This window comes from Amblyraja radiata, chromosome 6 (assembly GCF_010909765.2).
Source record: "Amblyraja radiata isolate CabotCenter1 chromosome 6, sAmbRad1.1.pri, whole genome shotgun sequence".
Classification (NCBI taxonomy): domain Eukaryota; kingdom Metazoa; phylum Chordata; class Chondrichthyes; order Rajiformes; family Rajidae; genus Amblyraja; species Amblyraja radiata.
The window spans coordinates 103,849,295-103,874,722 of NC_045961.1; the positions used below are offsets into that span (position 1 = coordinate 103,849,295).

Genomic DNA, 25,428 nt, shown 5'->3' on the forward strand with positions numbered 1-25,428 from the left:
GGAGAAGTCAAGCTACGCTCATTGGCGTCAAACCCACTGTCGCCGACTGTCTCCCAAAATTCTTCAACGTTGAAAATCCAGCGGCGACCAGAAAGACGCTACGACTCTTCGGGCGACTGAGGAGACGACTCACGACCGTACAGGCGACTCCCTGGTGACCATGTGGTGACAGCCTAGTCACAAGTAGTCGCCTAAACAATCGCCTGTGGGACAGGCCCCTTAACTACCCAGTTTAACTTTGCTTTATGTCTCCTGTACTGTGTTACAGTGAAAAGCTTTTGTTGCGTGCGTTTTGGGTCGGGACATTTCGTCACCGCGTCCCGAAATGTCACCTATCGATGTTCCCCAGAGCTGCTGCCTGATCTGCTGAGTTACTCCAGCACTTTGTGTTATATTTTGTAAACCAGTATCTGCAGTTCATTGTCTCCACCTCTTGCTTGCCAGTTCATGATCAGCCCCTTCCCCTTACCTCCATTTACCAGTTCATGATCAGCCCCTTCCCCAATACCTCCATTTACCAGCTATCCCCACTCTAAGCAAGGCTTGGACAGTGAGGTTTTTGGTGAATTGGTTCGTTGGTTCATTAGCTGTAGAGTTGCTGCCTCACAGCGCCAGAGACCCGGGTTCGATCCCGGCTACGGGTGCTGTCTGTACGGAGTTTGCACGTTCTCCCCGTGACCTGCGTGGGTTTTCTCCAAGATCTTCGCTTTTATCCCGCACTCCAAAGACGTACATGTTTGTCGGTTAATTGGCTTGGCATTAATGTAAAATTGTCCCCAGTGTGTGTGTGTGTAACATAGAGTCAGTGTGCGGGGATCGCTGGGCAGTGCAGACTTGGTGGGCTGAAGGGCCTGTTTCTGCACTGTATCTCTAAACAGGTAGAAGGTACAGGAGCCTGAAGACTGCAACGTCCAGATTCAGAAATAGCTGCTTCCCCACAGCCATCAGGCTATTAACTCCTCAAACAAATCTCTGAACACTAATACACCATTATCTGTTATTTGCACTTTATCAGTTTATTTATTGATGTGTGTATATATTTATATAATGGTATATGGACACACTGATCTGTTCTGTATTCATGTCTACTATGTTATGTTGTACTGAAGCAAAGCAAGAATTTCATTGTCCTATCTGGGACACATGACAATAAACTCTCTTGACTCTTGAATCTTGAACTAAATTAAACATTTGCATGAAGGGTCCCGACCCGAAACCTCACCTATCCATGCCGTCCGTAGATGCTGCTGACCGGCTGAGTTCCTCCAGCACTTTTGTTTTTTTCTTGAGATTTCAGCACCTGCAGTTCCTGGTGTGTTCACTTTTGTGTCTTGCAGGTTCTGGCGATCTGTTTACTGAGTGAAAGCCAAAGATTGTACCTATTCTGGGGCCACAAGGTACCGACCCTCTCCTGTACATTACCTCTCTCTCGTGTTCAGGGCGGCTCGCTGGCGCTGGCGCTGGCGCAGCGGTAAAGTTGCTGCCTCTTATCGCCAGGGCCCCGGGTTCCATCCTGACAGAGATAGATAGATTCCTGATTAGTACGGGTGTCAGGGGTTATGGGGAGAAGGCAGGAGAATGGGGTTGAGAGGGGAAAGATAGATCAGCCATGATTGAATGGCGGAGTAGACTAGATGGACCGATGTCCTAATTCTGCTTCTGCGACATATGAACATGAACATAGGAAACTAATCAATAGGAAATGATCAGACTCACACGTAGTGATTAGAATCCATAGTCTTTTATTAGCAACTCTGCGGAGGAAACACAAGGTGCTTTTGTCTCCATGCATTCAGCTGATCTAAGTGGAGAGAGACAGAGACAGAGAGAGCTCGCTAATAAGCCTGTGGGCAGACCAGTAGTATGAGTGACATAAGGAATGTGCAGCAAGCATAATCTGTGTGGTAACATGCATATATAGTATCGACACGCTGATCAGCAGCTGGCAAGGGGGTGATGGGCTGAGTGGCCTCCACCTGTGCTGTAAGTCTGTGTGACTGGGAGTTACAGACTTGGCCCTTTGACTTGTCGCTCTGTTTGCCCACAGATCGCGACTGTGTTGGTGTTTGCGTTCTCCGCTGTTGCTATTGGCTTCCTCTACAGTCAGTGGCAAGAAGAATGGAACACCTTTATCATCTCCTTTCAGGTACGCACGTGCAGTTTCCCACCGTACCTCGATACACGTGACATTAATGCCCCTGTCCCACTTGGGAAACCTGAACGGAAACCTCTGGTGACCTTGCCCGCGACCCAAGGTTTCCATCAGGTCGCTGGAGGTTTTGGTCGCTTGCCTGGAAAGCCTCGACCGAAGTGTGAGCTGCATCTACTGACCAAAGATCTTACAGGATCATTGCTACCGACCGCACACACACACGCATGCACACACGCATGCACACACGCACGCACACATGCACGCACACACACGCATGCACGCACGCACACGCATGCACACACGCACACACACACACGCACGCACACGCATGCACGCACGCACACGCATGCACGCACACACACGCATGCACGCACGCACACGCATGCACACACGCACACACACACACACGCACGCACACACGCACACACGCACACACGCACGCACACACGCGCACGCACGCACACACGCACGCACACACGCACGCACACACGCACGCACACGAAAGCACACGCGCGCACACACGCATGCACACGCACACACACAAGCACACACACACACGCACGCACACACGCACCCAGCCACACACACGCACACACACACAAACACATCGCGAAGGTGGGGGCCTGGGACAGCGGAGGAGCGCTGTCTGCGCGATGAAGAGGAAGGTAAACGGCTGCCACAGAGCACGGTAAGTCCTTTAGAGAGAGGGAGAGAAGGGCAGAGAAGGGGGGGGGAGAAGGGGAGAGAAGGAATGGAGACAGTTTTAAGAAGTTTAATAAAGTTAGCGGGCATTTTACCTTCCGGCGGATCTTCTAGGTCCTGAAAACCAAAGATCCTACAGGATCTTTGCTGAAAACTCCAATGAGCCAATTCAAATGGCCGGTCAGCGAAGGAGATGGCCTTCGATTGCCTGTAAGTAAATAGCGACCCCACTCCACTGGCTTCGACCAAACGGCGACCTATTTTAGTCGAGGCCGGTGTTGATTTTGTTGAAATAATCGAAGCAACCTGGATGAAGTCTCGACCACGCGGAAACCACTTTCGACCATTATGGAGAGTGACCAAAACCTCCAGCGACCTGATGGAAACCTTGAGTCGCGGGCAAGGTCACCAGAGGTTTCCGTTCAGGTTTCATAGAAGATTCAGATTCAGATTCAGATTCAATTTTAATTGTCATTGTCAGTGTACAGTACAGAGACAACGAAATGCATTTAGCATCTCCCTGGAAGAGCGACATAGCAAATGATTTGAATAAATAATAATAAGTGATAATAAGTGTCCGGGGGGGGGGGGGTGATTGGCAGTCACCGAGGTACGTTGTTGAGTGACAGCCGCCGGGAAGAAGCTGTTCCTGGACCTGCTGGTTCGGCAACGGAGAGACCTGTAGCGCCTCCCGGATGGTAGGAGGGTAAACAGTCCATGGTTGGGGTGAGAGCAGTCCTTGGCGATGCTGAGCGCCCTCCGCAGACAACGCTTGCTTTGGACAGACTCAATGGAGGTGAGCGAGGAACCGGTGATGCGTTGGGCAATTTTCACCACCCTCTGCAATGCCTTCCGGTCGGAGACAGAGCAGTTACCATACCATACTGTGATACAGTTGGTAAGGATGCTCTCGATGGTGCAGCGGTAGAAGTTCACCAGGATCTGAGGAGACAGATGGACCTTCTTCAGTCTCCTCAGGAAGAAGAGACGCTGGTGAGCCTTCTTGATCAGAGTTGAGGTATTGTGGGTCCAAGAGAGGTCATCGGAGATGTTGACTCCCAGGAACCTGAAGCTAGAAACACGTTCCACCTCCGTCCCGTTAATGTGGATGGGGGTGTGCGTGCCGCCCCTGGACTTCCTGAAGTCTACAATGAGCTCCTTGGTCTTCTTGGAGTTAAGGGCCAGGTTGTTGTCAGCGCACCATGCTGCTAAGAAACATAGAAACATAAAAAATAGGTGCAGGAGGAGGCCATTCGGCCCTTCGAGCCAGCACCGCCATTCATTCTGATCATGGCTGATCGTCCCCTATCAATAACCCGTGCCTGCCTTCTCCCCATATCCCAGGCCCAGTGCCGTCAAACGCTCATCATATGATAACCCACTCAATCCTGGGATCCTTCTTGTAAACCTCCTCTGGACCCTCTCCAGAGCCAACACATCCTTCCTCAGATTTGATGACCAACATTACTCACAATATTCCAAATGTGGCCTGACCAGCGCCTTATAGAGCCTCAGCATTACATCCATATTTTTATATTCTATAAAATATTCTATGGTGCGGCACGGTGGTGCATTGGTAGTGTTGCTGCCTTACAGCGCCAGAGACCCGGGTTCGATCCTGACTACGGGTGCTTGTTTGTACGTTCTCCCCGTGACCTGCGTGGGTTTTGCTCCGAGATCTTCGGTTTCCTCCCACACTCCAAAGACGTACGGGTTTGTAGGTTAATTGGCTGGTATAAATGTAAATTGTCGCTAGTGTTAGTTTGTGGGGATCACTGGTCAGTGTGGACTCGGTGGGTCGAAGGGCCTGTTCCATGCGGTATTACTAAACTATACTGAAGAAGGGTCTCGACCTGAAACGTCACCTAGTCCTTTTCAAATGAGAATGCTGTCTGATCCATTGTGCTACTCCAGATTTTTGTGTCTATCTTCGGTTTAAACCAGCATCTGCAGTTCCTTCCTACACTAAATATCATAGGATTGTCTACATTTCCTGCAACATGGTGACCATAACGACTGAAGAACTGACTAAAGAGATTCCTCCTCACCTCCTGTGTGCTTGTGTTGCAGGTCACAGCTCCGTATCTGCATGTTGGAGGTGTGGCAGTCTTGACCACACTCTCCTGGCCTGTGGCCCAACACTTCAGCAAGATGACCGGCAAAGGTGAGACCCACCAAGAGCAAAATACAGCAGACACCGCAAATACCATGTAGGAGTACGCAGGACGAATGCACAGAGTGGCCCTGTGATGTCCCACACTCCATGTCCCACTTCACTCTGCCCCCGTCCGTCCGTCCCTGATGTTTCCTTCAATGCAGTTTAGTTTAGTGAGTCTCCGATGCAAGCTCTGATTCATTCTGTGTCCTGCTCCCCCGACTCTCAGTCTGAAGAAGGGTCTCGACCCGAAACCTCACCCATTCCTTCTCTCCATAGATGCTGCCTGTCCCGCTGAGTTACTCCAGCATTTTGTGTCTATCTTTAGTTTAGTGTTGTTAGTTTAGTTTAGTTTAGTTTAGACATACAATGCAACAACAGACCCTTCAGCCCACCAAGTCTGTGCCAACCAGCGATCACCCCGCACACTAGGGGCAATTTACAATTTTTACCCAAGCCAATTAACCCTGGGGAAAACCCATGGGGTCACTCCACACAGACAGCACCCATAGTCAGGATCTACAGTTTTAAACCAGCATCTGCAGTTCCTTCCTGCACCATTCACTACGTTTCAATGCGGTCCCCCCTCATCGTTCTAAACTCCAGCGAATTGTTGGACTTTATAACAAGAGGAGTTGAGTATAGGAGCAAAGAGGTCCTTCTGCAGTTGTACAGGGCCCTAGTGAGACCACACCTGGAGTATTGTGTGCAGTTTTGGTCCCCTAATTTGAGGAAAGACATTCTTGCTATTGAGGGAGTGCAGCGTAGGTTTATAAGGTTAATTCCCGGGATGGCGGGACTGTCATATGCTGAGAGAATGGAGCGGCTGGGCTTGTACACTCTGGAGTTAAGAAGGATGAGAGGGTATCTCATTGAAACATATAAGATTGTTAAGGGTTTGGACACGCTAGAGGCAGGAAACATGTTCCCGATGTTGGGGGAGTCCAGAACCAGGGGCCACACACAGTTTAAGAATAAGGAGTTGGCCACTTAGAACGGAGACAAGGAAACACTTTTTCTCACAGAGAGTTGTGAGTCTGTGGAATTCTCTGCCTCAGAGGGTGGTGGAGGCAGGTTCTCTGGATACATTCAAGAGAGAGCTAGATAGGACTCTTAAAAATAGGGGGATATGGGGAGAAGGGGATATGGGGAGAAGGCAGGAACGGGGTACTGATTGGGGATGATCCATGCCTTCCTCTCCTCCCGGCTGGACTATTGCAACTCACTTCTCCTTGGCATCAGCTCCAGCTACATCAACCGATTCCAACTGGTCCAGAACGCAGCCGCCCGACTCCTCACCCACACCAAATCCTGGCATCACATCACTCCAGTCCTCAAACAACTTCACTGGCTTCCCATCTCCCACCGGATCACCTACAAAATCCTGATCCTCACCTACAAAGCCCTCCACCATCTGGCCCCCCCATATCTCACTGACCTCCTCTCCCCCTACCAACCCTCACGGTCCCTCAGATCCACATCAGCCGGTCTCCTCTCCATCCACAAATCCAACCTCCGCAGTTTTGGGGACAGAGCCTTCTCCAGGGCAGCTCCCAGGATCTGGAACTCCCTCCCCCAACTGATCCGCAATTCCGTGTCCCTCACCATCTTCCAGTCCCGCCTCAAGACCCATCTCTTCACCTCTGCCTATCCTTAGCCCCACGTCCCCCTCCCTTTTCATCTGTGCTTGAATTGTTGCTCATTTTTTGGTTTGTTTTGTTTTGTTTTTGTTTTTGTTTTTGTTTTTTGCCTTGCCTTGTAAAGCGACTTTGAGTCCCTGAAAAGCGCTATATAAATTCAATTTATTATTATTATTATTATGATCAGCCATGATCACGTTGAATGGCGGTGCTGGCTCGAAGGGCCGAATAACCTACTCCTGCACCTATTGTCCATTGTCATTTGTTAATAAACAAAGCCGGGGGGGACCACAGGAGGATGAAAGGACTGTACGTAAATCTGTTAGCAGCTTTTCATCTTTCTGCTGACGAAGCATAAATGAATGATTTGTTTGTGAGACAGCAGATGCTGAAACAGTGTCTGTGTTTAGCGTGTTGCAATTAATGGAACAAAAACTGCTTTGTCCACATTGGCAGCTACTAGTAAATACTTTCTGTTGTGGCCGCCCAATTAGCAAATAAACCCTCACTCACCAAAGGGAATTAGTCCGTTTTGTTTATTGTCAACTCTGCCCCTGTTGCCATTGGAAACTTTCTTTGAGCAGACTTTAGTTTTGCAGTAGACAGGCACAGAACGCTGGAGTAACACAGCAGGTCGGGCAGCATCTGTGGAGAAAAGGAATGGGTGACGTTTCGGGTCAGGTTGGGACCCTTCATCAGCAATGCATGCCTGTTTGTGGCGTGTGTTTTGTCTTTTTGCACTTTGATTGTTTGTTTTCAATGTGTTCGCACGTGTGTGTGAGTGTGTGTGTGTGTGTGTGTGTGTGTGTGTGTGTGTGTGTGTGTGTGTGTGTGTGTGTGTGTGTGTGTGTGAGTGTGTGTGTGAGTGTGTGTGTGCGTGTGAGTGTGTGTGTGTGTGTGTGTGAGTGTGTGTGTGAGTGTGTGTGTGTGTGTGAGTGTGTGTGTGAGTGTGTGTGTGTGTAAGTGTGTGCGTGTGTGTGTGCGTGTGCGTGTGCGTGTGCGTGTGTGTGTGTGTGCGTATATACTGTAAATATATCTATGTGTATGTATATATGTATAGGAAGGAACTGCAGATGCTGGTTTAAACCGAAGATACAGTGGCTTGCAAAAGTATTCATACCCCTTGAACTTTTCCACATTTTGTCACGTTATAACCACAAACGTAAACGTATATTATTGGGATTTTATGTGATAGACCAACACAAAGTGGCGCATAATTGTGAAGTGGAAGGAAAATGATACATGGTTTTCAAATTTTTTTACAAATAAAAAACTGAAAAGTGTGGCGTGCAAAAGCATTCAGCCCCCTTTACTCTGATACCCCTAAATAAAATCCAGTGCAACCAATTGCCTTCAGAAGTCACCTAATTAGTAAATAGAGTCCACTTGTGTGTAATCTAATCTCAGTATAAATACAGCTGTTCTGTGAAGGCCTCAGAGGCTTGTTAGAGAACATTAGTGAACAAACAGCATCATGAAGCCCAAGGAACACACCAGACAGGTCAGGGATAAAGTTGTGGAGAAGTTTAAAGCAGGGTTAGGTTATAAAAAAATATCCCAAGCTTTGAACATCTCACGGAGCACTGTTCAATCCATCATCCGAAAATGGAAAGAGTATGGCACAACTGCAAACCTACCAAGACATGGCCGTCCACCTAAACTGACATGCCGGGCAAGGAGAGCATTGATCGGAGAAGCAGCCAAGAGGCCCATGGTAACTCTGGAGGAGCTGCAGAGATCCACAGCTCAGGTGGGAGAATCTGTCCACAGGACAACTATTAGTCGTACACTCCACAAATCGGGCCTTTATGGAAGAGTGGCAAGAAGAAAGCCATTGTTGAAAAAAAGCCATAATAAGTCCCGTTTGCAGTTTGCCACAAGCCATGTGGGGGACACAGCAAACATGTGGAGGAAGGTGCTCTGGTCAGATGAGGCCAAAATTGAAGTTTTTGGCCTAAATGCAAAACGCTATGTGTGGCGGAAAACTAACACTGCACGTCACCCTGAACACATCATCCCCACTGTGAAACATGGTGGTGGCAGCATCATGCTGTGGGGATGCTTTTCTTCAGCAGGGACAGGGAAGCTGGTCAGAGTTGATGGGAAGATGGATGGAGCCAAATACTGGGCAATCTTGGAAGAAAACCTGTTAGAGTCTGCAAAAGACTTGAGACTGGGGCGGAGGTTCACCTTCCAGCAGGACAACGACCCTAAACATACAGCCAGAGCTACAATGGAATGGTTTAGATCAAAGCATATTCATGTGTTAGAATGGCCCAGTCAAAGTCCAGACCTAAATCCAATTGAGAATCTCTGGCAAGACTTGAAAATTGCTGTTCACAGACGCTCTCCATCCAATCTGACTGAGCTTGAGCTATTTTGCAAAGAAGAATGGGCAAATATTTCAGTCTCTAGATGTGCAAAGCTGGTAGAGACATACCCCAAAAGACTTGCAGCTGTAATTGCAGCAAAAGGTGGTTCTACAAAGTATTGACTCAGGGGGGCTGAATACCTTTGCACGCCACAATTTTCAGTTTTTTATTTTGTAAAAAAATTTGAAAACCATGTATCGTTTTCCTTCCACTTCACAATTATGCACCACTTTGTGTTGGTCTCTCACATAAAATCCCAATAAAATACATTTACGTTTGTGGTTGTAACGTGACAAAATGTGGAAAAGTTCAAGGGGTATGAAAACATTTGCAAGCCACTATAGACACAAAATGCTGGAGTAACTCAGCGGGACAGGCAGCATCTGTTAAGAGAAGGGATGGGTGACGTTTCAGGTCAAGGTCTGAAGAAAAGTCACCCAATCCTTCTCTCAAGAGATGCTGCCCGCCTGTCCCGCTGAGTTACTCCAGCATTTTGTGTCTATGTATGTATGTAACTGTACAACTCCTCCCCCTTCTGTCGTGGGGTAGTCTGACTCCCCGCCCCCACCCCCTTTCCCCAAACTTTGCGCATCCCTTTATTTCATGTTTCCTGTGTTATGTGACTGTTGGCAGACCAACTTCCCCCCTGGGATAAATAACATTCTATCGTATATCGTATACATGTATATCTACACACACTGAACTTTGTTTTGTTTCTCTCTCGTTTATCATACTGTTTACAGTGCACTATGTTTACATATTGTGTTGTGCTGCAGCAAGCAAGAATGTCATTGTTCTATCTGGAACACATGACAATAAAACGCTCTTGGCCCTCGATACTATTGACTGCGTTGCTGCACCGACTTAAATGCGAGATGCATGCGGTGGGGCCGTGGGTTTGGTTTAGTTGAGCTTATTATTGTCATGTGTACCGAGGTGCAGTGAAAATATTTTTAGTTGCGTGCTATCCAGCCAGGGGAAAAGACTCAACATCATTACAACCAGGCCGTCCACAGCGTGCAGATACAGGATAAAGATTTACAACGAGAATTTAGTAACAGACTAGACTAAGTGGGACCCGTTGGGTCCCAGCATCACACGGGAGGGCTGGTCACCAACTCAATATTCCACCACTCCACCAATTCCAATACTGCTCGCCAGTGGGGGGGGGGGGGGGGGGGGGGACTGTCTGTTACGCTAGTATGGGTGTTGCGGGCCGAAGGTACTGGTTTCCAGAGGGCCAGTATAGACATTGTGCGCCGTATGAATGCTTGGGCAGGCATCCAACTGTTGCAACTGTTGCTAAGGCAAACAATTGGGCTGCAGCCACCCGACAACCAAAATTCATTTTGTGAAAACAAACTTGTTAAAAAAAAGGCGAGGCAAACAATTAGGCTAGAGACACCCGACAACCAAAATTCATTTTGCTGCAGCCACTTTACAGCCGCATCGAGGGGACTCACCATGAAGTAGACGTGCATTCAGTGTTATTCGCAGCTCAGAGAGCCGTGACTTTCTCGCTTCCTGGTCTGGCAGAGACTGAGAGAGGCACGACACTTCCTGGTTTTATAGTCCCTCCCCCTGCCGCCAGCAGGGGCAGCAGAGAGAATGGGGAATTTTGTAAAAACATTAATATCTCTCTCATTTTTCATCGATGGAACAAATCCTCCACACTCATACGACGGAGGGGGGCTCTGAGCGAGGTGGCCAAAAATGACGGCCGTAGGTGGCGGCGTTCTCTCGGAAATCGCAGCACAGTCGGCCAAAAGCGGTCAAGATCAGAGATTTAGTAATATAGAAGATAAAATCCAAGGTCGACAAAAATGCTGGAGAAACTGAGCGGGTGCAGCAGCATCTATGGAGCGAAGGAAATAGGCAAAGTTTCGGGCCGAAACCCTTCTTCAGACTGATGGGGGGTGGGGGGCGTGGAGAAGTAAGGAAAAAGGAGGAGGAGAAGCCCGAGGGCTGAGGGAGAGCTGAGAAGGGGAGGAGACAGCAAGGGCTACCGGAAATTAGAGAATTCAATGTTTGTGCCACTAGGGTGCAGACTGCCCAAGCGGAATATGAGGTGCTGCTCCTCCAATTTCCGGTGGTGCTCACTCTGGCCATGGAGGAGGCCCAGGGCAGAAAGGTCGGATTGGGAATGGGAGGGGGAGTTGAAGTGCTGAACCACCGAGAGGTCAGGTTGGGTAAATCCGTCCGATTAAAGATAGCCATAGCTTCTTCCCAACAACCATCAGCCTCTTGAACACTAAGCAACACTTACCTCAGCGACATGAACGTCCACGGACTATCTTTGGTTAAACCAAGCAGAATGGGTTTTACACTAGTATTAAGTTTAGTCATTTATTGTATTTTTTTTAATGACATATATTGAATGAATTTAATTGAAAAATAACATGGAAACAGACCCACTCCATACACAGCCGGGCAATTTCTAGAATTAAGTTTCAAGCCCTCACGTCTTTGGGATGTGGGAAGAAACTCATTCGTCACAGGGAGAGCCAGCACCGCCATTCAATGTGATCATGGCTGATCATCCACAATCAGTACCCCGTTCCTGCCTTCTCCCCATATCCCCTGACTCCGCTATCTTTAAGAGCCCTGTCTAGCTCTCTCCTGAAAGGATCCAGAGAACCGGCCTCTGAGGCAGAAATTTCCACAGACTCACAACTCTCTGTGTGAAAAAGTATGTCCTCATCTCCGTTCTAAATGGCTGACCCCTTATTCTTAAATGGCGCCAGGACTAGAGGGTCGGAGCTATAGGGAGAGGTCGGGCAGGTTGGCACTTTCTTCCCAGCTGTTATCAGGCAACTGAACCATCCTACCACAACCAGAGAGCAGTCCTGAACTACTATCTACCTCATTGGTGATCCTCGGACTATCCTTGATCGGACTTTACCTTGCACTAAACGTTATTCCCTTATCATGTATCTCTACACTGTAAATGGCTTGATTGTAATCAGGTATTGTCTCTATGCTGACTGGATAGCATGCAACTAAAGCTTTACACTGTAGCTCGGTACACGTGACAATAAACTAAACTAAACAAAACTCTATTCCTTGGAGAGCAGGATGCTGAGGGGTGATCACACAGAGGTGTTTAAAACCATGAGGGGAATAGATAGGGTGAATTCACAGAGTTTTTTACCCAGAGTTGGCAAATCAAAAACCAGAGGACATAGCTTTAGCTGTGAAGATCAGCAGAGAAGGTCATTGGCTGCAACCTTCCCTCCATTGATGAACTGTACACTGCAAGGGCCAGGAAGCGAGCGGACAAGATCATCTCTGACCCCTCTCACCCTGGCCACAAACTCTTTGAATCACTTCCCTCTGGAAGGCGACTCCGGACTGTCAAAGCTGCCACAGCCAGACATAAAAACAGTTTTTATCCACGAGTAGTTGCTCTACTCAACAGCCAAAAATCTGTAGCCTCCCTTTGATCTGGTATTTTGTTGGTTCACATGCTTGATCAATGGTGTTTTATTATTAATGTTTAATGTTTTATGTGTCATTCCTAACTGTCACTGTATGTCATGTTGTCACTTGCGGGCGGAGCACCAAGGCAAATTCCTTGTATGTGAATACTTGGCCAATAAACGTATTCATTCTTAAACATATTCATTCATTCATTCATTCATTCATTCATTCATTCATTTAAGGTGAGAGTGGAAAGATTTAATAGAATGTAGACGGACATATTTTGCACACAGACGGTGTTGGACATATGGAATGAGCTTCCAGAAGGAATAGAGTAGAAACAAAGAACTGCAGATGCTGGTTTATACCAAAGATAGACACAAAGTGCTGGAGTAACTCAGCGGGCCAGGCAGCATCTTCGGAGAAAAAGGATGGGTGGCGTTTTGATTCTGAAACATCACCCATCCATGTTCTCCAGAGATGCTGCCTGACCCGCTGAGTTACTCCAGCACTTTGTGTCTATCTTTTTTCCAGAAACACTAGTTGTGGCAAGCACAATAACAACATTTAAATGAATGAATGAATAAGTTTATTGGCCAAGTATTCACATACAAGGAATTTGCCTTGGTGCTCCGCCCGCAAGTGACAACGTGACATACAGTGATAGTTACGAATGACACACATAAAACCTTAAACATTAATAATAAAACATTATTTAAAAGGCACTTGGACAGGAACATGGATAGGAAAGGCTTAGAGGGATAATGGGCCAAACGCAGGTAGGTGGGACTAGCTTAGAGTTCAGTTTAGTTTAGAGATACAGGACGGAAACAGGCCCTTCAGCCCACCGAGTCCGTGCCGACCAGCGTTCCATGCACACTAACGATTTCCTACACACTAGGGACAATTAAAACATTTTTTTTTTACCGAAGCCATTTAACCTACAAACCTGAATGTCTTTGGAGTGTGGGAGGAAACCGGAGCACCCGGAGAAAACCCACGCAGGTCACGGAGAGAACGTACAAACTCCATACAGACAGCACCCGTAGTTGGGATCGAACCCGGGTCTCTGGTGCTGTGAGGCAGCAACTCTACCGCTGCGCCACCATGCAGCTTAGATGATGCATCTTGGCCAGCATGGATGAGTTGGGCTGAAGGGCCTGTTTCTATGACTCTATTACAGTGCTGGCTAAATCAGCAACTCTACCGACATGGTGACGCAGTGGTAGAGTTGCTGCCTCACAGCACCAGAGACCCGGGTTCGATCCCAACTACGGGTGCTGTCTGTATGGAGTTTGTACGTTCTCTCCGTGACCTGCGTGGGTTTTCTCCCAGATCTTCGGTTTCCTCCCACACGTGCAGGTTTGTAGGTTAATTGGCTTGGTGTGTGTGTGAAACATTTATCCCTAGTATGTGTCGGACAGTGTTAATGTGAGGAGATCGTTGGACATTAGACAATAGGTGCAGGAGGAGGCCATTCAGCCCTTCGAGCCAGAACCGCCATTCAATGTGATCATGGCTGATTATCCTCAATCAGTACCCCGTTCCTGCCTTCTCCCCATATCCCCTGACTCCGCTATCTTTAAGAGCCCTATCTAGCTCTCTCTTGAAAGTATCCAGAGAACCGGCCTCCACTGCCCTCTGAGGCAGAGAATTCCACAGACTCACAACTCTCTGTGAGAAAAAGTGTTTCCTCATCTGTTCTAAATGGCTCACCCCTTATTCTTAAACTGTGGCCCCTTGTTCTAGACTCCCCCAACATCGGGAACATGTTTCCTGCCTCTAGTGTGTCCAAACCCTTAATAATCTTATATGTTTCAATAAGATGCCCTCTCATCCTTCTAAACTCCAGAGTGTACAAGCCCAGGTCAGCGCGGACCCGGTGGGCCGAAGGGCCTGTTTCCGCACTGTCATTACCAACTCTGTTTATTTTGTGTTTCAGTAGCCAGAGTAATCACCCTGGGGCTGTACCTCGCTGCTCTCCTGTTCCTCTACTTGGTTCCACTCGGCATGTATTCCTCTTGCATCAAAGAAAGAGGGACCTTGGGGCCGAAGCCAGCGATTATTGGACACAGAGGAGCTCCGATGGTACGTACATCTTGGTTCAGTTTTAGTTTATTGTCACGTGTACCGAGCTACAGTGAAAAGCTTTTGTTGCGTGCTAACCAGTCAGTGGAAAGACATTACATGATTACAATCCAGCCGTCCAGAGCCCTAGTGAGACCACACCTGGAATATTGTGTGCAGTTTTGGTCCCCTAATTTGAGGAAGGTCATTCTTGCTATTGAGGGAGTGCAGCGTAGGTTTACAAGGTTAATTCCCGGGATGGCGGGACTGTCATATGCTGAGAGAATGGAGCAGCTGGGCTTGTACACTCTGGAGTTTAGAAGGATGAGAGGGTATCTTATTGAATCATATAAGATTATTAAGGGTTTGGACACGCTAGAGGCAGGAAACATGTTCCCGATGTTGGGGGAGTCCTGAACCAGGGGCCACAGTTTAAGAATAAGGAGTAAGCCATTTAGAACGGAGACAAGGAAACACTTATTTCTCACAGAGAGTTGTGAGTCTGTGGAATTCTCTGCCTCAGTGGGCGGTGGAGGCAGGTTCTCTGGATGCTTTCAAGAGAGAGCTAGATAGGGCTCTTAAAGATAGCGGAGTCAGGGGATATGGGGAGAAGGCAGGAGAATGGGGTTAGGAGGGAGAGATAGATCAGCTATGATTAAATGGTGGAGTAGACTTGATGGGCCGATTGGCCAAATTCTGCTCCTATCCCTTATGAACCTTTCTTACTGATGTAGCGATCTTTGTGAATAGGTGTGTAAAAGGGAATGGATAGACCAGGCCTGAGGAGAGGGTTGATGTGTTGTGATAATCATTGATCTGCGATTTTCGCTATTGAACAGCTGGCCCCCGAAAATACGTTGATGTCGTTTGAAAAAACCATCGAGCATGGTGGGGATGGTTTGGAGACGGACGTCACCATCAGGTACGGGCGATGGTTCGGGCGCGCTACCCTCAGCAACATTCGTACGTCGTTCCTGGAACGCCTGTAATGTGTTACATCTGATCGTAATAAACGTGTTCAGTTTAGAGATACAGCGCGGAAACAGGCCCTTCGGCCCACCGAGTCCGTGCCGACCAGCGATCCCCGCACACTAACACTATCCTACACCCACTAGGGACAATTTACACTTACACCAAGCCAATTAACCTACAAATCTGCACGTCTTTGGAGTGTGGGAGGAAACCGGAGAAAACCCACGCAGGTCACGGGGAGAACGTACAAACTCCGTACATATAGCACCCGTGGGCAGGATCGAACCCGGGTTATGGGGAGAAGGCAGGAGAATGGGATTAGGAGGGAGAGATAGATCAGCCATGATTGAATAGAAACATAGAAACATAGAAAATAGGTGCAGGAGTAGGCCATTCGGCCCTACGAGCCTGCACCGCCATTCGATATGATCACTGGTTTTCATCCAACTCAGTATCCCATCCCAACACTATCCTACACACACTAGGGATAATTTTACATTTTACATTTATACTGTGAGAAAAAATGTTTCCTCGTCTCCGTTCTAAATGGCTTACTCGTTATTCTTAAACTGTGGCCCCTGGTTCTGGACTCTCCCAACATCGGGAACATGTTTCCTGCCTCTAGCGTGTCCAAACCCTTAACAATCTTATATGTTTCAATAAGATTCCCTCTCATCCTTCTAAACTCCAGAGTATACAAGCCCAGCTGCTCCATTCTCTCAGCATATGACAGTCCCGCCATCCCGAGAATTAACCTTGTAAACCTACGCTGCACTCCCTCAATAGCAAGAATGTCCTTCCTCAAATTAGGGGACCAAAACTGCACACAATACTCCAGGTGTGGTCTCACCAGGGCCCTGTACAACTGCAGAAGGACCTCTTTGCTCCTATACTCAACTCCTCTTGTTATAAAATTTGATCCCTCTTATTTTCAAGAGAGAGTTAGATATACAGCAGCTCTTAGGCCTAACGGAATCAAGGGAAATGGGGAGAAGGCAGGAACGGGGTACTGATCAGCCATGATCATATTGAATGGTGGTGCTGGCTGGAAGGGCCGAATGGCCTACTCATGCACCTATTGTCTATGTTTCTATGTTCCTGACGTGCGACCTTTCTACCTCTCCACAGTTTGGACGGCGTTCCGTTCCTCTTGCACGATCCAACTCTGAAGAGGACGACCGACATAGAGGAGGTGTTCCCCGGCAACCATAGTCGGAAGGCTGCCTTCTTCCCCTGGCACCAACTCGCCCAACTCAATGCTGGGAAATGGTTCCTGGAGGTAGGCAAGTCGCCGGGCCAAAGGTGAAAGGTTAGAGTCTGAGGAAGGGTCTCGCTTGACCCGAGGAATGGTCGATGGAATTTAATACAGACAAGTGTGAGCTGTTGGATTTTGGGAAGTCTAAAGCCCCTGTCCCACTGTATGAGGTAATTCACGAGTTCTCCCGAGTTTTTCCCCTGATTCGAACTCGGAGAATGTCCGTAGCGGGTCCGTAGGAGTTCGTGAATGTCACGCACCAGCTCGTAACGCTAACGGTAGGTACTCGGGAAATCCGGTAAACTCGTGACGGTTTTTTCAACGCTGTGGAAAATGTCCATGAGTAAAAAAATACTTGTGATGAAAATAATGGTTGCTTTTTATTCGTACGAGCCGCGACGAGACATCCACAAACTCCTACGGACATTCTCCGAGTTCGAGTCAGGGGAATACTCGGGAGAATTACCTGGTACAGTGGGACAGGGGCTTTACATAGGCAGGACCTATACAGTCAATGGTGGGCTCTGGGGAGTACTGCAGAGCAGAGCAATCTACAAGTGCGGGTATAAGACGTTGGAAAGGCTGCATTTGGAGTATTGTGTTCAGTTCTGGGCACCATGTTATAGGAAAGATGTTGTCAAGTTGGAAAGGGTGCGGAGAAGATTTACGAGGACATTGCCGGGACTCGAGGGTGTGAGCTACAGGGAGAGATTGAGTAGGCTGGGACTCTATTCCTTGGAGTGCAGGAGGATGAGGGGTGATCTTGTAGAAGTGTGTAAATAGATCGGGCAGACGCATAGAGTCTCTTGCCCAGAGTAGGGGAATCGAGAACCAGAGGACATAGGTTTAAGGTGAAGGGGAAAGATTTATTAGGAATAGAAACATAGAAACATAGAAACATAGAAATAAGGTGCAGGAGTAGGCCATTCGGCCCTTCGAGCCTGCACCGCCATTCAATATGATCATGGCTGATCATCCAACTCAGTATCCCGTACCTGCCTTCTCTCCATACCCTCTGATCCCCTTAGCCACAAGGGCCACATCTAACTCCCTCTTAAATATAGCCAATGAACTGGCCTTGACTACCCTCTGTGGCAGAGAGTTCCAGAGATTCACCACTCTCTGTGTGAAAAAAGTTCTTCTCATCTCGGTTTTAAAGGATTTCCCCCTTATCCTTAAGCTGTGACCCCTTGTCCTGGACTTCCCCAACATCGGGAGCAATCTTCCTGCATCTAGCCTGTCCAACCCCTTAAGAATTTTATAAGTTTCTATAAGATCCCCTCTCAATCTCCTAAATTCTAGAGAGTATAAACCAAGTCTATCCAGTCTTTCTTCATAAGACAGTCCTGACATCCCAGGAATCAGTCTGGTGAACCTTCTCTGCACTCCCTCTATGGCAATAATGTCCTTCCTCAGATTTGGAGACCAAAACTGTACGCAATACTCCAGGTGTGGTCTCACCAAGACCCTGTACAACTGCAGTAGAACCTCCCTGCTCCTATACTCAAATCCTTTTGCTATGAAAGCTGACACACCATTCGCTTTCTTCACTGCCTGCTGCACCTGCATGCCCACTTTCAATGACTGGTGTACCATGACACCCAGGTCTCGCTGCATCTCCCCTTTTCCTAGTTGGCCACCATTTAGATAGGTAACTTTTTCACTCAAAGGGTGATGGGTGTATGGAACCAGTTGCCGGAGCAGGTAGTTGAGGCTGGGATTATCGCAATATTTAAGGCGTGATTAGTCAGTTCAGTTTAGTTTATTATCACATGTACCGGGGTACAGTGAAAAGCTTTTGTTGCGTGCTAACCAGTCAGCGGAAAGACAATACATGATTACAATCGATCCATTTACAGTGTACAGATACATGATAAGGGATTAACGTTTTGTGCAAGGTAAAGCCAACAAAATCCGATCAAGGATAGTCAGAGGTAGACAAAAATGCTGGAGAAACTCAGCGGGTGAGGCAGCATCTATGGAGCGAAGGAAACAGGTGACGTTTCGGGTCGAGACCCTCCTTCAGATAGTCTGAGGGTCACCAATGAGGTAGATAGTAGTTCAGCACTGCTCTCTGGTTGTGGTGGGATGATTCAGTTGTGCTACATGGATAGGACATGTTTAGAGGGATATGGGCCAAACGCAAGCAGGTGGGGCTAGTGTAGCTGGGACATGTTGGTCGGCATGGGACATGTTGGGCTGAAGGGCCTTTTTCCACATTATAAGACTCTATTCTTAATTAGTACGGGTGACAGAGGTTATGGGGAGATGGGGTGAGGAGGGAGAGATAGATTAGCCATGATTGAATGGCAGAGTAGACACGATGGGCCGAATGGCCGATTTCTGCTCTTGTTACATCACTTTGTATGGTCTACGTCTGTGACTGTTGGCGTATTTATTTTCCGACACAGGACAATCCGTTTGGAACCAAGCGCTTGTTGTCGGCGGCAGACAGGTGGAAGGCAGGCAGGCAGGGGCTGTGTAAGCTCACCGACCTGCTCACCCTAGCGTCTACACACAGCAAGCTGGTCATCTTCGACCTGTACCGTCCCCCCAGGTCACACCCGTACCGTGACAGCTTCATCAAGCAGACCATCTCTGCCATCCAGGACAGCGGCATCAAACAGAACCTGGTACAGTCATAGAGTGATACAGTGTGGAAACAGGCCCTTCAGCCCATCTTGCCCACACCGGCCAACATGTCCCAGCTACACATAGAGTGTGGAAACAGGCCCTTCAGCCCATCTTGCCCACACCGGCCAACATGTCCCAGCTACACTAGTCCCACCTGCCTGCGCCTGGTCCATATCCCTCCAATCCTGTCCTATCCATGTACCTGTCCAACTGTTTCTTAAACAATGGGATAGTCCCAGCCTCCACTACCTCCTCCTGCAGCTCGTTCCATACACGCACCATTACTTACTTACTGCCTATGATGCCTCCTGGCCTGTAGGGCAACAACGAAGGTCCTCCACTCAGTATTGTTGATTCCTTCACTTGCTGTTTCTGTAACATATGTGTTTTACGAGACAGGGTTTGTTAGCCCTGTGCTCAACCCCCAACCTGGAGGACCAGTGGATCAATCACTCTTCATCTCCCCTCTACCCATCGACCTGTCCAGCATGGGAGACCCTAACAGGAGATGGATCTCCCGCTGGTGTAGCTCTAGGGGTCACTGAGACACACAAGCTCCCCGACTGACCATGACAAGGATGCAATCACCCACCACTCTTTGTGTGAAAAAGTTACCCCTCGGATTCCTATTAAATCTTTTCCCCTTCACTTTGAACCCGTCCTCTGGTCCTCGATTCCGCTATTCTGGGTAAGAGACTCTGTGCATGTAACCACCCCATCCGCCGTGCTCACCAGCTTCCCCGTACCACGGCACGAGCTTCAACAGGGCAGCACGGTGGTGCCGTGGTAGAGTTGCTGCCTCACAGCACTCGAGACCCGAGTTCGATCCTGACTACGGGACAGAAGTTCTCCCCGTGACCTGCGCGGGTTTTTTTCTGGGATTTAGTTTAGTTTAGTTTAGTTTAGAGATACAGCACAGAAACAGGCCCTTCGGCCCATCGAGTCTGCGTCAACCAGCGATCCCTGCACATCCTAACACTATCTTACACACACTAGGGCCAATTTACACTTACACCAAGCCAATTAACCTACAAACCCTGTACGTCTTTGGAGTGTGGGAGGAAACCGAAGATCTCGGAGAAAACCCACGCAGGTCACGGGGAGAAGGTGCAAACTCCGTACAGACAGCACCCGTAGTCGGGATCGAACCCGGGTCTCCGGCGTTGCAAGTGCTGTAAGGCAGCGACTCTACCGCTGAGCCACCGTGTCACTCCGGTTTCCTCCCACACTCCAAAGATGTACAGGTTTGCAGGCTAATTGGCTGGGTATAATTGTAAATTGTCCCCTCGTGTGTGTGTGTAGGATAGTGTCAGCGTACGGGAATCGTTAGTTGGCGTGGGCTCGATGGGCCGAAGGGCCTGTATCCGCGATGTATCTCTAGACTCGAGGACAACGTGTGGAGAACTGAATCTTTGTGAACCTTCCCCTGCAGATCCTCTGGCTTCCCAACCCCCTCAGGCCAATCGTGCAGCAGAAGATGCCGGGGTTCATACACATCTACGGAGGGAAGCAGCCTGTCAGAGACCTGCAGATGGACAGGATCACCAGGATCAATGTCCGCTACAGCGAACTCTCCCATAGGGAGATCAGGTCAGACGTTTACGTTGAGGTTCATTATTGTCACGTGTACCGAGGTACGGTGGAAAGCTTTGCTTTGCTCACTGGCTGTAACGTCCAGGTACAGGAGCAGCTTTATCCCTGCGCTGCAATCATCAGGGCCATTCAATACTGCAACCTCCAAATAGGCTGTGAAATACACAGACTTGGGCCATTGTTTTTGTACCATCATTCTTTCTTGATTTGTTTGTTTGTTATATATCTATCTTTATCTATCTGTCTTTCCATATCTAGCTATCCATCCATCCATCTATCCGTCTGTCTGTCCGTATGTCCATCCATTCACAAAATGCTGCCTGTCCCGCAGAGTTACTCCAGCATTTGGTGTGTCTACCTACCTTCCATTTAAACCAACATCTGCTGCTCTCTCTCTCTCTCTCTCTCTCTCTCTCTCTCTCTCTCTCTCTCTCGCACTCACACTCACATTCACACTCACATTCACACTCACAATCACACTCACATTCACACTCTCACTCACATTCACACTCACATTCACACTCACACTCACACTCACATTCACACTCACATCCACACTCACACTCACACTCACACTCACACTCACATTCACACTCACACTCACACTCACACACATTCACACTCACATTCACACTCACATTCACACTCGCACTCACGCTCACGCTCACATTCACACTCACACTCACTCACACTCACAATCACACTCACATTCACACTCTCACTCACATTCACACTCACACTCACACTCTCTTTCTCTTGCTCTCTAATGCTCTCCCTTGCTCTCTCTCTCTCTCTCTCTCTCTCTCTCTCTCTCTCTCTCTCTCGCTCTCGATCTCTCTCTCTCTCTCTCTCTGTCTCTCTATCTCCCTCTCTCCCCCTCTCCCCCTCTCCCCCTCTCCCCCTCCCTCTCTCTCCCTCTTTAGTTTATTGTCACATGTGGCGAGGTACAGTGGAAAGCTTTTAGTTGCATTCTATCCAGTCAGCAGAAATGCGTCACGTTGTGTCTACCGTCTGGTTCTTTCACTTCCCCCATTTCTCACAAAGATTCCACACTCCAAAGACGTGCAGGTCTGTAGGTTAATTGCATTGGTATCAATGTAAAATGGCCCCTAGTGTGTGTAGGGTAGTGTTAGTGTGCGGGGATCGCTGGTCGGTGTGGGCATGGTGGGCCGAGGGGCCTATTTCCGTGCTGTATCTCTAAACGTAACTAAACCTGAAACACTAAAGGGCCTGTCCCACTTACGCGATTTCTTTCGGCGACTTGCCGGCACCCGTCATAGTGGCAGCAGGTGGCCGACAATCTTCAACATGTTGAACATCCAGCGGTGACCAGAAGAAGGTGCGACTCTTTGGGCGATTACTCACGACCATACAGGCGTCACCCCGCGACACATGTCGACACGTGACGCCTCTATGGTCGTGAGTAGTTGAACATTTTCGGCGGGTGCCAGCAAGTCACCGAAAAAATCCCGTAAGTGGGACAGGCCCTTTAAACCTTCTCTCCACTGGTCATCACTCACCTGAAGACTTGTCCCAGCATTTTCTGTCAGATTTTCAGTCTTTGCATCTATTTTTAATTTCAAAATTAATAACAGATTTATTTTTATTTAGAAGGCTCAGTAAATCCCATCTAAGTCGTGCTTAACCCAGTTTCACAATCCAAGCTGCTGGATTGTAATGTCATTTCACTGTGGGTGGTTAGATTGATGTATGCTGTTGCTTCTTACACGCCTTGCTTCCACGTGTCGCTTTACCTCCCCCCTCGACTCCATCCAAGGACCCAAGCAGTCGTTCCAGGTGAGGCAGAGGTTCACCTGCATCTCCTCCAACCTCATCTATTGCATCCGCTGCTCTAGGTGTCAACTGCTCTACATAGGTGAGACCAAGCGCAGGCTTGGCGATCGTTTCGCCCAACACCTCCGCTCGGTCCGCAATAACCAACCTGATCTCCCGGTGGCTCAGCACCTCAACTCCCCCTCCCATCCCCAATCCGACCTTTCTGTCCTGGGCCTCCTCCATGGCCAGGGTGAGGCCCACCGCAAATTGGAGGAGCAGCACCTCATATTCCGCTTGGGCAGTCTGCACCCTAGTGGCATAAACATTGACTTCTCCAATTTCCGGTAGCCCTTGCTGTCTCCTCCCCTTCTTAGCTCTCCCTCAGCCCTCCGGCTCCTCCTCTTCCTTTCTTCTTCCCCCCCCCACCCCTACATCAGTCTAAAGAAGGGTTTCGGCCCGAAATGTTGCCTATTTCCTTCGCTCCATAGATGCTGCCGCACCCGCTGAGTTTCTCCAGCACTTTTGTCAACCTTGCTTCCACACGAGCTTAGTTTAAGTTTCAGCACGGAAACAGGCCCTTCGGCCCACTGAGTCCGCGCCGACCAGCGATCCCCGCTCACCAATACGATCCTACACACGCCGGGGACAATTTATTTACATTTGTACCATGCCGATTAACCTACAAACCTGTACGTCTTTGGAATGTTGGAGGAAACCAAAGACCTTAGAGAAAACCCACACAGGTCACAGGGAGAACGTACAAACTCCGTACAGACAGCACCCGTAGTTAGGATCGAACCTGGGTCCCTGGCGTTAAAAGCGCTGCAAGGCAGCGACTCTACCGCTGTGCCAACCCGCCCGACTTACGCAGCACGGTGGCACATACATTGAGGTTATTTCCGTTGGGACTTTAGACTTATATACGTGTACCGAGGTACAGGGGAAAGCTTTTGTTGTGTGCTAACCAGTCAGTGGAAGGACAATACATGATTACAATCGAGCTCACTCTACACCTCCACCCCCACCAGGAAAGGTCTTAAAGCACTCCGTTTCTTCCTCGACCGCAGAACCAACCAGCCAATTTCCCTCTACTAACACTCTCCACCGCCTAGCGGAGCTGGTCCTCGCCCTCAACAACTTTGACACCTCCCACTTCCTCCAAGTTCAAGGCGTAGCTATGTGGGCACCAGCTATGCCTGCCTCTTTGTAGGGTACGTTGAACAATCCCTGTTCCAGGCGTACACTGGTCCTATCCCCGAACTATACCTCCGTTACATTGATGACTGCATCAGTGCTAACTCCTGCACTCACTTCATCAACTTCACCACCAATTTCCATCCAGCACATCAGACCATCTCCGACATGTCCCTACCGTTTCTAGATCTCACTATCTCCATCACAGGAGACAGACTACTGACCGACATCTACTACAAACCCACTGACTCCCATGGCTATCTGGACTACACTTCTTCCCACCCTGCTTCCTGTAAAGACTCTATCCCCTACTCCCAATTCCTCCGTCTACGCTGCATCTGTGCCCAGGATGAGGTGTTCCACACCAGGGCATCTGAGATGTCCTCATTCTTTAGGAAACGGGGGTCCCCTTCTTCCGTTATAGATGAGGCTCTCACAAGGGTCTCCTCGATATCCCGCAGCTCCGCTCTTGCTCCCCCTCCCCCCATTTGCAACAAGGACAGAGTCCCCCTTGTGTGTGGAGAGGAGAGGAGATGAGAAAGTGTGATAACGTGGGGTTTCTCCGGGTGCTCCGGTTTCCTGCCACACTCCAGAGGCGTGCGGGTTTGTAGGTCAATTGGCTTGGGTGAAATTGTAAATTGTCCCTTGTTCAGTTCTCAGTTCAGTCTAGTTTATTGTCACGTGTACCGAGGTACAGTGAAAAGCTTTTGTTACGTGCTATCCAGTCAGCGGAAAGACAATACCAAATGAGTGTGTGTGTGTTAGTTTGGTTTAGTTTCGTTTAGAGATACAGCGCGGAAACAGGCCGTTCGGCCCATCGGGTCCCCACCGACCAGCGATCCCCGCACATTAACACCATCCTACACACACTAGAGACATTTTACATTTACACCAAGCCAATTAACCTACAAACCCTGCGCGTCTTTGGAGCGTGGGACGATTCCGAAGATCTCGGAGAAAACCCACGCAGGTCACGGGGAGAACGTATACAAACTCCGTACAGACAGCGCCCGTAGTCAGGATGGAACCCGGGTCTCTGGCGCTGCAAGCTCTGTAAGACAGCAACTTTGCTGCCCGAGTGTTGGTGTACGGGGTGATCACCAGTGCGTTGAGGGCCTGTTACATCCGTGTTGTAGTGTCTAAAGCCCTATGAGGGGCAAGTAACCCGTGGGCTATCTAAATGGCGACAAGTTGGGAAAAGGGGAAGTACAACAGGATCTGGGGGTCCTTGTACATCAGTCTATGAAAGTAAGCATGCAGGTACAGCAGGCAGTGAAGAAAGTGAATGGCATGTTGGCCTTTATAACAAGCGGAGTCGAGTATAGGAGCAAAGAGGCCCTTCTGCAGTTGTACAGGGGCCCTAGTGAGACCACACCTGGAGTATTGTGTGCAGTTTTGGTCCCCTAATTTGAGGAAGGGCATTCTTGCTATTGAGGGAGTGCAGCGTAGGTTTATAAGGTTAATTCCCGGGATGGCGGGACTGTCATATGCTGAGA

General features: G+C 48.8%; 1 protein-coding gene across 3 annotated transcripts in view; it reads left to right on the forward strand.

Moving 5' to 3' along the window:
• Positions 1–25,428, forward strand: part of gdpd4 (glycerophosphodiester phosphodiesterase domain containing 4) — a 77,868-nt gene that overhangs the window by 46,467 nt on the left and 5,973 nt on the right. For 2 of the 3 annotated variants that reach the window (XM_033023379.1, XM_033023380.1), the window contains exons 5-12: positions 1,338–1,397; positions 2,048–2,146; positions 4,925–5,018; positions 14,384–14,529; positions 15,348–15,430; positions 16,609–16,759; positions 19,147–19,368; positions 20,802–20,959. In XM_033023379.1, coding sequence (XP_032879270.1) covers positions 1,338–1,397; positions 2,048–2,146; positions 4,925–5,018; positions 14,384–14,529; positions 15,348–15,430; positions 16,609–16,759; positions 19,147–19,368; positions 20,802–20,959 — 1,013 coding nt within the window. The remainder of the gene's footprint in view (positions 1–1,337; positions 1,398–2,047; positions 2,147–4,924; positions 5,019–14,383; positions 14,530–15,347; positions 15,431–16,608; positions 16,760–19,146; positions 19,369–20,801; positions 20,960–25,428) is intronic. The other variant, XM_033023381.1, reaches the window with a different exon arrangement.